A 13,003-nucleotide genomic window follows, 5' to 3' on the forward strand; every position below is an offset into this window, starting at 1 on the left:
ATTCTATTGTAGTTCAAACAACATTTTAGATAAAGAAACAACGTGGAGGAAAACATGCCCGCCGGATCGGTTCCTTAACACGCGATCTTTAGAATACGTGTCTGGTGCGATGACCAGTACGCTACCGGCGGGGCGTGCTGAACTCCACTTTCTCTTGTATTTCATCCTCTTCCTCCTCCTCCTCCTCCTCATCGTCATCATCATCACAGTATATCTACGCCCACTGCAGGGCAAAGGCCTCTTCAATTATTATCCAATTATCCCGATACGGTGCTAACTGCGACCAATGTATCCCCGCAAATTTCTGGATCTCACCTGCCCATCTAAGTTTCTGCCGCCCCCTGCCATGCTTGCCTTCTCTAGGGATCCACTCTGTTACCCTTAATGACAAACAGTTATCTTGGCTTCGCATTACATACCCTGCCCACGTCCATTTCTTCTTCTTAATTTCTACTAATATGTCCTTAACACATGGTTGTTACCTGGCACACTCCGCTCTCTTCTTGTCCCTTAATGTTACACCTATCATTTTCCGTTCCATTGCTCACTGAGTCGTCCTCTATTTAATTTGAACCCTGTTTGTGAGCCTGCATGTTTCTGCCCCCTAGGTGAGTACCAGTAAGATACAGCTGTCATACACTTTCTTCTTTAGGAACAATGGTAGGCTGCCATTCATTATCTGAGAATGCCTGCCGAATGCACCTCACCCCATTCTTATCCTTCTAATTATATCTGCCTCATGGTTGGGATCCGGGGTGAAAACCTCGCCTAAGTAGATATATTCACTTACCACTTCCATTGCCTCGGTACCTATCTCAAACCGCTGTCCTGTCCCGAGGTTGTTGATCATTACTGTTGTTATTTATTTATTTATGCTAAGGTAGTTCTTTCCTGTGCTTTGGGGTGGTAGCCAGCGCCACTCCGACTACTCGGGGCGAAGGGGACCTTCTCTTTATTATCCGGGCCGTAATTCGAGCATCTAGGACATTTCGATAGCGGTCGACCAGCGTTGAGCCGTCTTAAGATACCTGTAGCACCTAGACTACCACAACCGAGACTCTCGCTATGCATGTAGCGGGTATTCCACAAGGGCATCATAGGCTTTCTGAATAAAACGTCTAGTTATTGAATGCAAATTTGCTTTTCGTGGACCTATATTTCCCTACATTGCTCAAGTTGAAGAAAAAATTTGTTCTAAAAATTTTAAACATCGTTTATTAACCGTTGGTGTGTGGGAATTTGGTAAGGCATTCAACTGCTTTGTACGTTCTTATACAATAATAAGAACATTGTGGTATCCACCACATAAACCTTATTACTTTGTATATTGTTATGAGGCAGAAGCATGGAAATACAATGTATTCACTGAAATTACAATGCTGAGTGATGCCAGCGAGAGCACTGAGACTGGTAGCTGGAAGCTCTTTGTCCTCTTCCAAAATTCAGCCCAAACAGCACAGAGCCTTAGCTGTCCTTATTGTCTTGACTCAACTGTTCCGTGACAACATAGAAACTTCTTGAAAAACATTTCTGTACACGTAATTTCGAACCACACTATATATTTACGCGTGAGCTAAAGAGCCTCACTTGATTCCCCGTTGTAATACAAGGTACGGACTTAGTATTGAACTGCATTACGTCCCTGTTGCGTTCAACCAACGGGGGGGGGGGGGGTAATATTTCTAGCCTGAAATTAAAGTGCTCAATAAAAGGTATTTTACAGATGGATAATAAATGCCCCATTCTTGCATGCCCCGCTATGAATGCTTGCATGTTTTTTATGTGCACTTCACTGGCCAGAATTTGTTGCTCTCTTGTTTTGTTTTTATTTGACATCTAATGTCTTATTATCTCATTTCTAATTACCACCAGGGTGCGCTGTTACAGCCCTACTTGGCATCGGCAGGCCAGCCTTTCGGCCCTATTTCAATAACAAAGTAAAACATTTCATCGTTCTCATTATCATATCTGCAGAAAAAAATGTAGTTCATGTTAGTAAACAGATCTCTATGAATCGAGCAGAAACTGTCTCCGTCTTCCTCAGGGGATTTATCACGCACCCTGTTATAAATGCACATATGAACAATATAATTGATGTAGACCAAAATACAAAGTAACGTATGTATGCCGACCATGCCACACTACTACAATACCGCACTACACTACACATACACCAGAGCATTGATGTAAACCGCGGTCCATAACTACGGCATGGAGATGTGGCTATCTAATTGGCAACGGCTACAAATTGATTTATTTATTAAACTGTAGATATAAATTCCCATTCCAAAACATATTTCCATTACCATTTTTCTTTCATATAACAACCATGGATTACACCAAATAACCATATAACATACATATAAAAACCATATAACAACCATGAATGAGAGTGAGTATTTAATCCACCAATAATTTTAACATTATGGCGTATTAACCACTGTACATTTCTACAAATGAAAATTTTGGGCGTCTTTTTTTTGCAGTTCTGTTACTAAAAGCAATAAATTTATAGGTTATATTTCCCTTTCAGTGTCCGCTGCTGCTTCTGCTATGGCAGTTTTTGTTTTTTCCGCAGTGTCTGCGCTGCGTTGCTGTCTCCATACAAAAATTTCTGTGCCAGTAAGGTTGCCACATTGAACGTTGACCACCTAAATATTTTCCTTATTTTTTTACTTTATGGAATTTCCCTCATACAAATTCAAATTCATTTTAATTCATTAAAATGAATAAATGAATTCATTTAATAAATTTATTTAATGAATTCGTTTAATGAATTCATTAAATGAATTCGCTTAATTGATTAAAATAAATTCTCTTTATTTTGTCTCAAGTGGAGGATAGGTTCCCAATGAAAGCATTAGGTAATAAGTGTGCTGGTCACATTAGCCCCTCAAATTTGATTTTTGGCTCTCGGAATGTTTGCTACCCAGTTAACGCAGTGAAGAGTTGTGGTTTATATGGTACCACCATGTCGTTCTTGGGGACAATCCTAGTTCATAGGGAGCTCCTTTTCAATAAGTCGCGTAAACAAAGCACAATTATACATTACGTCGTTTTTTTTCAGGGGTAAAATTCTGTCCATTAGGCGGTAAATACTGTACTAATGTGGCTTCTAGCGAGTGCAGTGCGGAGTCTTCAATGGATCATGCACTATCTGTGTGTGACACTTGCTCGCGGCTTCAAGTTTCCCCTCACCTCTGCTAGCTGCTCTTTGGGGACAGAGGCTTGAAGGGGCCAGTTCAAAAACGTGCGCAGACGCTGCTGGAATGAGCCCTCCGCAATCTTGCAAAGGAGGGGATGGGCATCAGCAACGTCATAGTCCTGAAAAAATACACCGGTGAGCTGTCGTTAAATCTGCGTCATGTAGGCAGTTTTCTGCACAACACATGTTGGCAGAACTGGTTGTGGCTCCTTCTGAGGCAAAAGGGTTTAAAACACTTTCCATCTGCTATCACCCGAGGCTGCCTTCGATATGGTTTACACAAGGGTCATCCTCTGGTTGTTCGGGTCAGGCAGCAGAAGCCTGCGGTGTCGTTTACGGGACACTTGCACACTGAAGCAATCCCAGTGACTACTTCGACATAAGGTGCCAGAAAACGCACCTTAAAAAACAATAAAGCTTGAAACCTAATGAGGGTTATGCACAACACTGCTATACGAAGAATATGAAGCCTATGCTAACAGATACTTAGGTATGGCTCAAGCTACAGCGCAGGCAAAAATACACACAAAGACAAGGAAGGCCCATAAGCAGCGATGGCTTCCAACTGATAGTTTATAACAAGGAAAACATTTATATACATGGTATTATAACAGGGAAAGCATTTGTATACATGGTAACACAACAGCTTAAAAGCAGATAAAGAAATATCATGAAGATTGTGTGTACTGCGCTTTAAAGCAAATCTTTCAACCTCTACCAGCCAGTGGTCCTCCTCGGCGTGCGCGACAAGAACCTCACAACGCGGCTGGGGAGGGGGCAGGCGGTTTTCACTCTAGGAGCACATTATAGATGGGTCGGCGAATGGTTACCCAGCGTTGCCCGCGCGCAGCGCCTCCTTACATTGGCGGGTGCGTCGGCGGGGTAGTTTATCGTCGGCTTTAGCGACGCTTGTTTTCGGCCGGTTTTGGCGCAGCTTCGCGTAGATTACGCGCTTCCTTCACACACCTGAGTAACTTGTTCCACAGCACCTCCTGAGTCACCTGGACCTGACGGAATGAAGCGGTCGTACGGCAAAGATACGTTAAGGATTGGTTTGCAGGGCGCAAAAACTAAATGAAGAGATCACATACAGACACCTGGCCGCTAGAAAAACGCTGCCGTTGGTGCACTGTTTGGCATGAATGGGACCTAGTTTTCTAAATTAGTGAATACCAATTGGGCCGTGTTTTAAGAGGTATTGCAAAAAGCGAAAGGAGCAACTGGATCTGGTAAATAGAGATTATAAGTTTTCTCTCAAACTTACTAAATTAACTACTTTAAATCGATAGAAATGGGAATCACTAAGGTGACATGCCGAATTGTTTCGGTGTCTGCGACAGCACTTCCTGGCTAACCCGGAACCGACAGAATTAAGTGGTAGTACGGCATATATACGTTAAGGATTGATTTGGAGGGCGGGAAATCAAAATCTAGAGACTATATACAGATATCTGGCCTCTAGAGAAACGCTACCTTTTGCTCACTGCTTGCCACGAATGAGACTCCGTTTTCTAAACTGGTGAATACCAATTCGGTTATGTTTTACCAAGTATCACACAAGGCGAAAGGAGCAACTGGTTCTGATCAATAGTGAATTTAAAAGTTCCGTCAGTTTTCTCGCAATTCTCAAACTTACTAAACTTACTAGTTTAAAGCGGCATAAATGGGAATCACTAAGTTCACATGCCGAATCGTTTCGGTGTCTGGGCTTGTGTCGCACGGTGGTGCAGCCCCAGGCTAGCACATAAGCATGGCTAGGTTCCGCTGTTCCACCATTCGAAAGACGCTCTCTCTGGTTTCGTTCGGCAGACGCACGGCCGGGCTACAGCGGCGGCGTTCGACGCTCTAGCCCTTCCGTGGCCGACGCTGCTGCGTTCGGGACGCCACCACCACGAATTACAGGTAACGGCTGGCAGAATCTCAGGTTTCACCCTTCGTAGAGCCATGTTTGTTAATTCAAGTGACGTCACATGGGCAATTGTTGTGGGTACAGTTTAAAGCTTTGTTTTCGAACCACCTTCACAGCGTATATAGATTGGAGCCAAGTTTTTATTTTTATTTATATTTATGTTTGTTTATCTGCTTTTTAGCTGTCGTGTTACGATATCTTACTTGTATATAAATGTTTAAAAATAGAAGTTGTTTACCGAATTCAGGTGTGATCGATGCCCCTGTAGGCACTGCTTGATGAAGTCCTTGCCCTTGCACATCGCCACAAACTCACAGCGGGGGAACCAACGGGCATGCTCCTTCCACGGGTCGTCCGACTCGTCCCAGCTTCCCAGCGTCACGCCACAGTGAAAACACACGATGCGGTCCTTCTGCCCTGTAGCGAGACGGAGGAAGGGGATAAGAACACCAACTTGTGAACCGCCAACATATTTTACAAACAGTAATTCATTTAGTAGCGAAAGCGATGTGGGGGGAAGATAATTTAAGAGAAATGGCGAGGCCGGAGTTTCAGCGTGCCCAAGCTAAATCCTGGTTATGATGTTCGCTAAAGTAACGCACAATAGTGCTGGCCCCCGATAAAAAGGCGAACGACGTAAAAAAAACGCACGGTACAGGCGGTGGATGATTTGTACAAAATATTTTCACCCCAGTTGGGGGTTTAGGAAGGCAAAAACGTCACCAAGTTTAAACGCTGCTTCAGCATGGCCGTCGTGTCTAAGATACGTGATTCGTTCCTCCAAGCCACAGCGAACGGCTCGGCGTGTGTGTGTGCGAGAGGGAAAGCATTTACTGAGCCTTAAAAGTAGGAGGCGATCCTTATTTCAAGAAGCCATCCGCCGACATCCCTACCGTAGCCCGGGTCACGTGGAGTGTTTGGTTCTCAAAACGACTGGTGGTCAACAACTTCCACAGCTCAGGGGACGGAGGAGTTTAAATGGGCGTTAGGTCGGTCTTTCAATTTGAATTTACAGTGACTTGGCGGAGCATGCGTAGTTGTTTGCATAATTCACATTCGGTTGCGCACCATGTCAGCAACAACAAACGCATTTCGACAGGGTGTACAAAAGTACAGGTTTTGATTTCTCCTATCGATTTTTTTTTGCTTAGTTAAGTGATAGATTAGGGTTTGGTAGTGTCTGCCTTGCAGTCATGTAATATTAGATAATTGAATGCTCTGTAAGGAGAGGTGGGAAGGCGGCCAGAACCTGCGTAGTTCCGTGGGGTAGATCTCGAGCCCGTTCTTGGCGAGATTGTTACTCTCCAATGAGCATAGCGCAGGGTTCCAGACGATTTTACCGTGGCGCTTTGGATGATGTCTGTGTATCGCACGGAGGGTCCTGGGAGCCACCAATTCCAACAAGAAGCTTACAGTACATACACAGCATTGGGCGATGAAAAGGACGATGCACAGTCCTTCTGCATCCCTCGGCAAGTACAACGCCGCCTGTATAAACATTGCCTGACGCATCGCGCGCCTTTCAATGGGAAGGGTGGGGACGCTAAGTTCAGGCACTCATTCGCTATGCGGCGCGCGCCGGCGGACATCCCGCCTTACGCCACTGCTCAGGAGTCGCGAACGCTGCCCCCACTTCTATAACGTGTGTCTGTCAGCTTGCCTGTTGGGTTTCAAGAGCTGTTTCGCTCACATCTTACCCGCGACGGGGCGCTAGTTCTGGGGCGCACTGGGGATCTCGTTCAACGCGTCGCTCGCTTCATACTTGCTGCATTTTTCGAAAGATAACTGACGGAGGGGGAACTGAAATAGGGCATGAACATAATAATTGTCTGGTAGACAAATAGCGAACAGAAAAACGATAGTTTCAGATGATACAGCCAATATCTTGGTAATATTTTTCTCTCTGGAGGATTTAGGAAAGAAAAATTGCGTACACATTTTTGTTCAGGGGCTCAGTTCTACAATTACTTTCCAAAGAATATCACGTGCTTGCAAATTTCAGATTACAGAAAACTAAAGGATAAGCAGCTGAGGGGCAAGCAATGCTGTCCGGGCGTTTCTACAGTACAGCCCTCAATTTCCTTAGTGCATACCGATGCGGAGTGCGAAAAGCTTGGACAAAACAAGGCCGAAATGTGGAGGGGACAGAGGGGGGGGGATGCCCACTCCACGCAAAAAAGAGGAGCAGCGCGCGCTAGCGCGCAGGTGGTGTGGAGAGGAGGAGGGGAGAGAGTGGTGTGGTGAAAAGGAGAGCTGCGGACGCCGGACGACGGAGGGTTGACTAAGAGATGCTTCGCATCTAATTTCGGGGCCCTTGATCTAAGTAGGTAAGCACGCAAAGCCGGCATCAGCCTGCGGAAGCACATGTGATCTTCCGTGTGTGGCAAAGGCGGTTTTATCAGTGACATACGAAGGCAGACAGGCCTGTAGAAAAACAAGAAGGCGTAGGAGCGCCGCCTGGGGAACGCTAAACAAACTGTCCACTATTTTGCATAGTTTGCGAGAAGGGGCGCTGGCTGGAGGACATGAAAGAACGCAGGAAGGCTACGGAGCGGGAAATGGTAGGAGAGAGCAGCAGGAGGGTAGCTGTTTGGCCATTTTAAAGACGATAGTCTTTCTTGGGCTACTTAAACCCAGAAATTTTGGTCTGTCTGTATGTCTGTCTGTCCGTCTGTCTGTCTGTGACTCGATTCAGCCACCCGGCCAAAGCAAAGCAATGCCTGCGCAATAGTCTTATATAGTCACAGCTAAATCTACCCGTCTATGTCCGGTGTAACGTTCATACTTGTCAACATTGTTGAATAAGAACAAAACATTACGCAAATATGAGACAACAAATCAATACATAAGTGATATTTGCAGTGTTCCTTTATAAAAAAATCAAACATGCTTGACTTTTGCGAAATTAAATACTTCATCAACTGCAGAAAAAGAATTCACTCCGCCGTCGCCTGCTGTCGCCCGCGCCACTATAGCTTCTGGCGCCATTTTAAGAAATCAACCGGCAACAGTTACGCAAGGTTCCACTAGGTAATTTCCACGTTCTGCTTGCAACGCACGTGGAGTAGGGAAACGCGGTTCTATAAACGTTGAAGTAGGGCGCCTCGATTAACGCGCGTCTTCGCCGTACGGCAGCGCTGGCATCGAGACACCCGGTTTGGAGCAGATACGCGGCCAATTTTTTACTAACGCGTTAGGTAATGATTATACAGGCGGCGTCGACAAGTAAGGCCGGAGTGCCGTGAAGGTTATAAGCGCATTTCCGTAATTTTTCGAATGAGACTTCCACGCAACACAGCACTGGAGACCGATTTGGATCAAGTGCTCCACGTGCACTACTTACACGCTCCCCTTTACCATTTTGGAGCGTACTGTATGATTTGTTCCAAACGGATTGTAAAGGCTCGCGGCTCATGCAGCCAACAAATGGATTGCGCATAGTGTGCGCCGCAATCCCATTCATGTGCTTTCTGATACCATGGGAGGAATCCAAAGCGGGGCTAAATATTACGAACAACTGAAAAGTACCGAAAACAATGTCCAAAAATTTTCGGAATAATAGACGAGCACAGAAATCGTCAACGTAACGAAATATCTGCACCACCCCGACCGGTTCCTTTTCACAATAAATTCAGCACGTCGCACGCACTGAGCAAATCGTGCCCTTATGGAATTCAACCTGAGAGAGGGAGAACGATCTTTAAGGAAGTCTGGCGATGCTGGCCGGGCTAAAATGCCTAACTTGCACGTTAGTTGATGACGTGATGAAGATGATGGCGATGATGTACAAGAACTCGATGTGCACAGAAAGGGGGAGTTATTCACAGCGACTGGTCTAGACCTGTGTGTTGGAGGTACTTGATCACAGCTTTTGTAGCCCGTAAAGCACGTTTTGGACATGCCCATGGTCCTACAACGTCCTTTAGCTGAATGTCCACGGAAAGCGGCAGTCCGAAAGACACTGCGAGGGACACTCTTTGAGCACTGAATTGAGCACATTCACAGGGTTGGTGCTGGATGGTTTCTCGCACATTTTAGTGCGGGCAGAGTGGCGACGTAGCTCGTTTCATCTTAAAGAGGAAGTTGCGCGTGCATGCGACATTCAACCGCATGCGATGTAGAATTGCTTCTACCCGCTTCGATATACCTGGTGGCATTTTGAATTTGCAGTTGGGAGCGATGGAAGATGGCGGCGCGCAATGACGTGATACGTCATCCCAGGCGGCAGGCTGCATGTTCCATGCCACGCTGGATGCAAGGACCGATGCAGCTCACCTCGAGAATAGTGCTGATATTGCCGATGCACGAGGGTTATACGTTACAGATGTAGAATGGCCGTCTTCACATTGCCAGTTATTCAACAATGGGCGTGTATATAGAGAACTGGTATGTGATAGTGCGCTTGTAGAGCTTGGCAACAAAGAAGCAAGTTAGTTGGTCCGACGCCCCTGGCTACTGACACCGCGTGATAGTAGCCGTCGCTAAGGGCATCACACGAAATTTAAAATCAGAAAACAACAGGAATGCCGTCTTTCAAGAACTTATTTCCAGAAAACATACCGAGTTTCTATGCGCCAAAAGTGAAAGGAAAGAATGGGAAGCAAAACAACACGCGGTAGTAATGAATTCGTTTGTATTCTTATTTTTATTTTTATTTTAATAATTTTATTTAATACATACTGCGGACCCTAAGTGTTCCAACTAGGAAGGGCACGTCACGTATACCACAAAAGTAATGACGTACATCATACGAAAATGACTCTTCGTTTTATACACTACAATACAGTTCGCTATGCGTTGCAACAATACACCTGGTTCTACAATGCTTCATTACACTTTGTTCTACAACACAAGTAGTAACTTACGCCAAATAAGAACAATACACTTCATTCTACATACGTTATAATAAATGAGCTTCGCATAACTTGTTTCGGTCCGACACTGTTCGTGGAAAAAAGAATACATAAACGCATCGGTTCTCGCAAAAAATGGGGTTAGCAAATGGGGATGGTGATGTCGTGTTTTTGTTGATAGAAAAGATAAGTACGGCGATGGATCGCTGGTGAGTTAACTATTAAGTAATGATTGAAAGAAATCCAGCCGCTGTTCGCGTCTGCGGGATTAAAGGGGTCTAAATGTCATTTGCAGACATCAGCGCGGAAGGTGAATCCGACGGTAAGTATTTGGAATATATAAACCGAACAGCTTTCCTTTGAACCCGCTCAAGTTTGTTATTATTAAGCTTAGTGTAAGGGTCTCATATAATGCTGGCGTTTTCCAGTTTAGGTAGCATAAAAGAATGATAACTGAGAAGCTTTAAATTGGCAGGACAGGTACGCAGTTTATATCTCAGAAAACCAATCTTCCGAAAGGCAGCTGAGCATATGTTGTCTACATGCAAGTTCCAAGACAAATTACTAGTTATAGTTAGACTCAAATATTTGTAGCTTGCAACCTCTCTCAGAGTTGAAGACCCAAGCTGGCAAGTACTATATAGAGGAACTTTCTTACGTGTCAAACGCATGCACTCTTTTCGGCATAAAGGATCGTTCCCCACTCATTGCACCACTGATAGATTTACAATATCATTAATGTATAAAAGAAAAAGCAATGGCCCCAGGACGCTTTCTTGGGGTACACCTGATGTGACCTGAAGAGACTGCGAACGATGTTCATTAATAGCAACAAACTGTTCACGGTTATTTAGATAGTCAGCAATCCAGTTTACAAACATTTCGGGAAGGCCAATACGCTTACGTTTCAAGATAAATTTGTCGTGTGGAACCCTGTGGAATGCCTTACTGAAATCCAAAAATATTATGTCAGTTTGCCTATTGCTATCCAGGTTAAGTGCAAATGAGTGAATTATGGTAACCTGTTTTTGTCACTGTCGAATATCCCTTTCTAAAGCCGTGCTGAAAATTGGTCAGGATTGAATGTTGAGTCAGAAAATTTACAATTTGTGTAGCAATTATGTGTTCTATTAGTTTGCAGCAAGGTGAGGTCGAAAAGACGGGTCGATAATTTTGAGGCGACAAACGGTCACCTTTCTTAAATACAGGATTTCCGCGTGCGGCTTTCCAATCCCTTGGTAGCTTTGATGATAACAATGAAACATGGAATACTTCATGCAGGAATTTAACGACATGTTCGGCATATCTTCTTAGGAACACATTTGGGAGATTGTCAGGTCCACACGACTTTTTGGAATTAAGATTCAGAAGCATTTAAAAACCCCAGAATAAGACACGAAAGACACTTCGAGTGGGTCGAACACGTTACTATTTGATGATATCGTAATGATGATGTAGAACGAGACGAACATCCAGATAAAAGTTTCCGTTCTTTTTGTGTTAGGGCCAAGGAAGTGGTGCTGGTTAACTGAGTTTTCCACCTACCACAAATATGAAGCATTACCCAATAAACGAACCCTACACACAAAACGTTTTTACACCCTTGTTTGCCGAAAAGGTTGTAAAAGTCTTGTCCCATGGCACACGCCTTTAAAAGGTCTCTCCACCAGAATAAGATGGAAGGTACAAAAGGATGTGCTTTTGAACACACTAAAATAAGAATGTGAAGCTGCTTAACAACCTAGAATAAAGATGTGGGCAGCGCACCTAGGCGTGGCACTGTGGATCGGCTAAGCGGGCAACAAGAACTAAAGCTACATTCAGCACGCAGAGGTCACACTTGGAGCACATGTTTTAACAGCGGAGCTTTTATAAAAACCGTAAGTTCGGCTTTGCAGGAAAAAATCCCCGGAAAATGCGGAGCGCTCGTGAGCGTTTGCCTTGCGGCGACTACGGAGCCTTCCGGGTACGCGCAGTGGTTTTAGCACAAAAAAAACAACTGGAAAATACCGTGAGTACCGAGAAAATGACGAGCGCTCGTGAACGCGAACCTCGTGTCAACCGCCAAGGCTACGGCTTGCGTAGTAGCTTTAGGAAAAAAAGTTTCAGGTGACATTCACCTTTAGGTCTTAAGATATATGACGCGATAGCGTTACTTCTGCATCGAGGGGGCATTTTGGAACGCAGTTGCTACATGTAGCATTTTTGCTTAGCAAACACTGAAGTTTATCGACTGCCGCACGGCTATGCGGAACTGTTTTTAATCACCGTGGCATAGGAGATACATGGGTCATCTGCGCTTGTCGGGCTTAAGACGGAGGTGTTGAAAGTTGCGGCTGCGGGTTATTGGCCAGTTTGAGCGAGAAGGCGACAGTAACAGTGCTTAAAGATTCTGAAGCGTCGGGGCACGACAGATAGTTTTTTTATAAGACAGAGAGAGACAAATCTTTGTGGAGTACGATTTAGTCAAAACTTGGAAAATTGGGGTTAAAGAGACAGTGGACTCGAAGTTTTTAACCTGAAGTTCAGAGCCCCAGAATAACCTCACGGTGATCTTGACAAGCTGTACAGGGCAGCCTGCCATGGATCGATATTGCCACGAACCATACATTGGGTTTGTTTATTTGTGTTTTGCTTTTACCGCCCGGCTGCGCCGGTCTGCGTTATCTCTGCGCCAAGGGAAGCGCGTGTTCCATTCTTTCTTTCTGTGCCGCATGTGTTATCTGTTGTGATAGGGAGAGCATTCCGATCTTACGTGAACAGCCCAGAATAATCTTCTTGGATCTACTATGTTCTCGATGCGAATCGACGTTTCGAGAACCACGCGCGCCGAAAGATAAAAAGCCTGCAGTGCGGACGCCGGGGCATTCGATTCTGCGACGCTCGCTGACGCAAGTCACTTTGTTGACCGCTGCCTCGCCGCCTCTGTATTCTTTTGAGTTGTTAGGGGAGCACAAGTTCGCTCCAATAAACTTGTTTCTCCTGCAAGACAACTGCGTCGTCCTTGGCTTCGTGACATCTGGTGGAGGTGCTGGG

The 13,003-nt window shown here is 45.0% G+C and overlaps 1 protein-coding gene across 4 annotated transcripts in view; it reads right to left on the bottom strand.

Moving 5' to 3' along the window:
- The window catches only part of LOC144137590 (death-associated inhibitor of apoptosis 2-like), a 160,656-nt gene that overhangs the window by 82,442 nt on the left and 65,211 nt on the right, over positions 1–13,003 (bottom strand). For all 4 annotated transcript variants that reach the window (XR_013315692.1, XR_013315691.1, XM_077669513.1 and 1 more), the window contains exons 6-7: positions 5,353–5,531; positions 3,199–3,324 (exon numbers count right to left, since the gene is read on the bottom strand). Coding sequence is in view for 2 of the 4 variants with exons in the window: in XM_077669513.1 (XP_077525639.1) it covers positions 3,199–3,324; positions 5,353–5,531 (305 nt within the window). In the remaining 2 variants the exon portion in view is untranslated. The remainder of the gene's footprint in view (positions 1–3,198; positions 3,325–5,352; positions 5,532–13,003) is intronic.

Source organism: Haemaphysalis longicornis, unplaced genomic scaffold, assembly GCF_048455015.1.
Source record: "Haemaphysalis longicornis isolate Haplotype H1 unplaced genomic scaffold, Haemaphysalis longicornis Haplotype H1 scaffold_41, whole genome shotgun sequence".
Classification (NCBI taxonomy): domain Eukaryota; kingdom Metazoa; phylum Arthropoda; class Arachnida; order Ixodida; family Ixodidae; genus Haemaphysalis; species Haemaphysalis longicornis.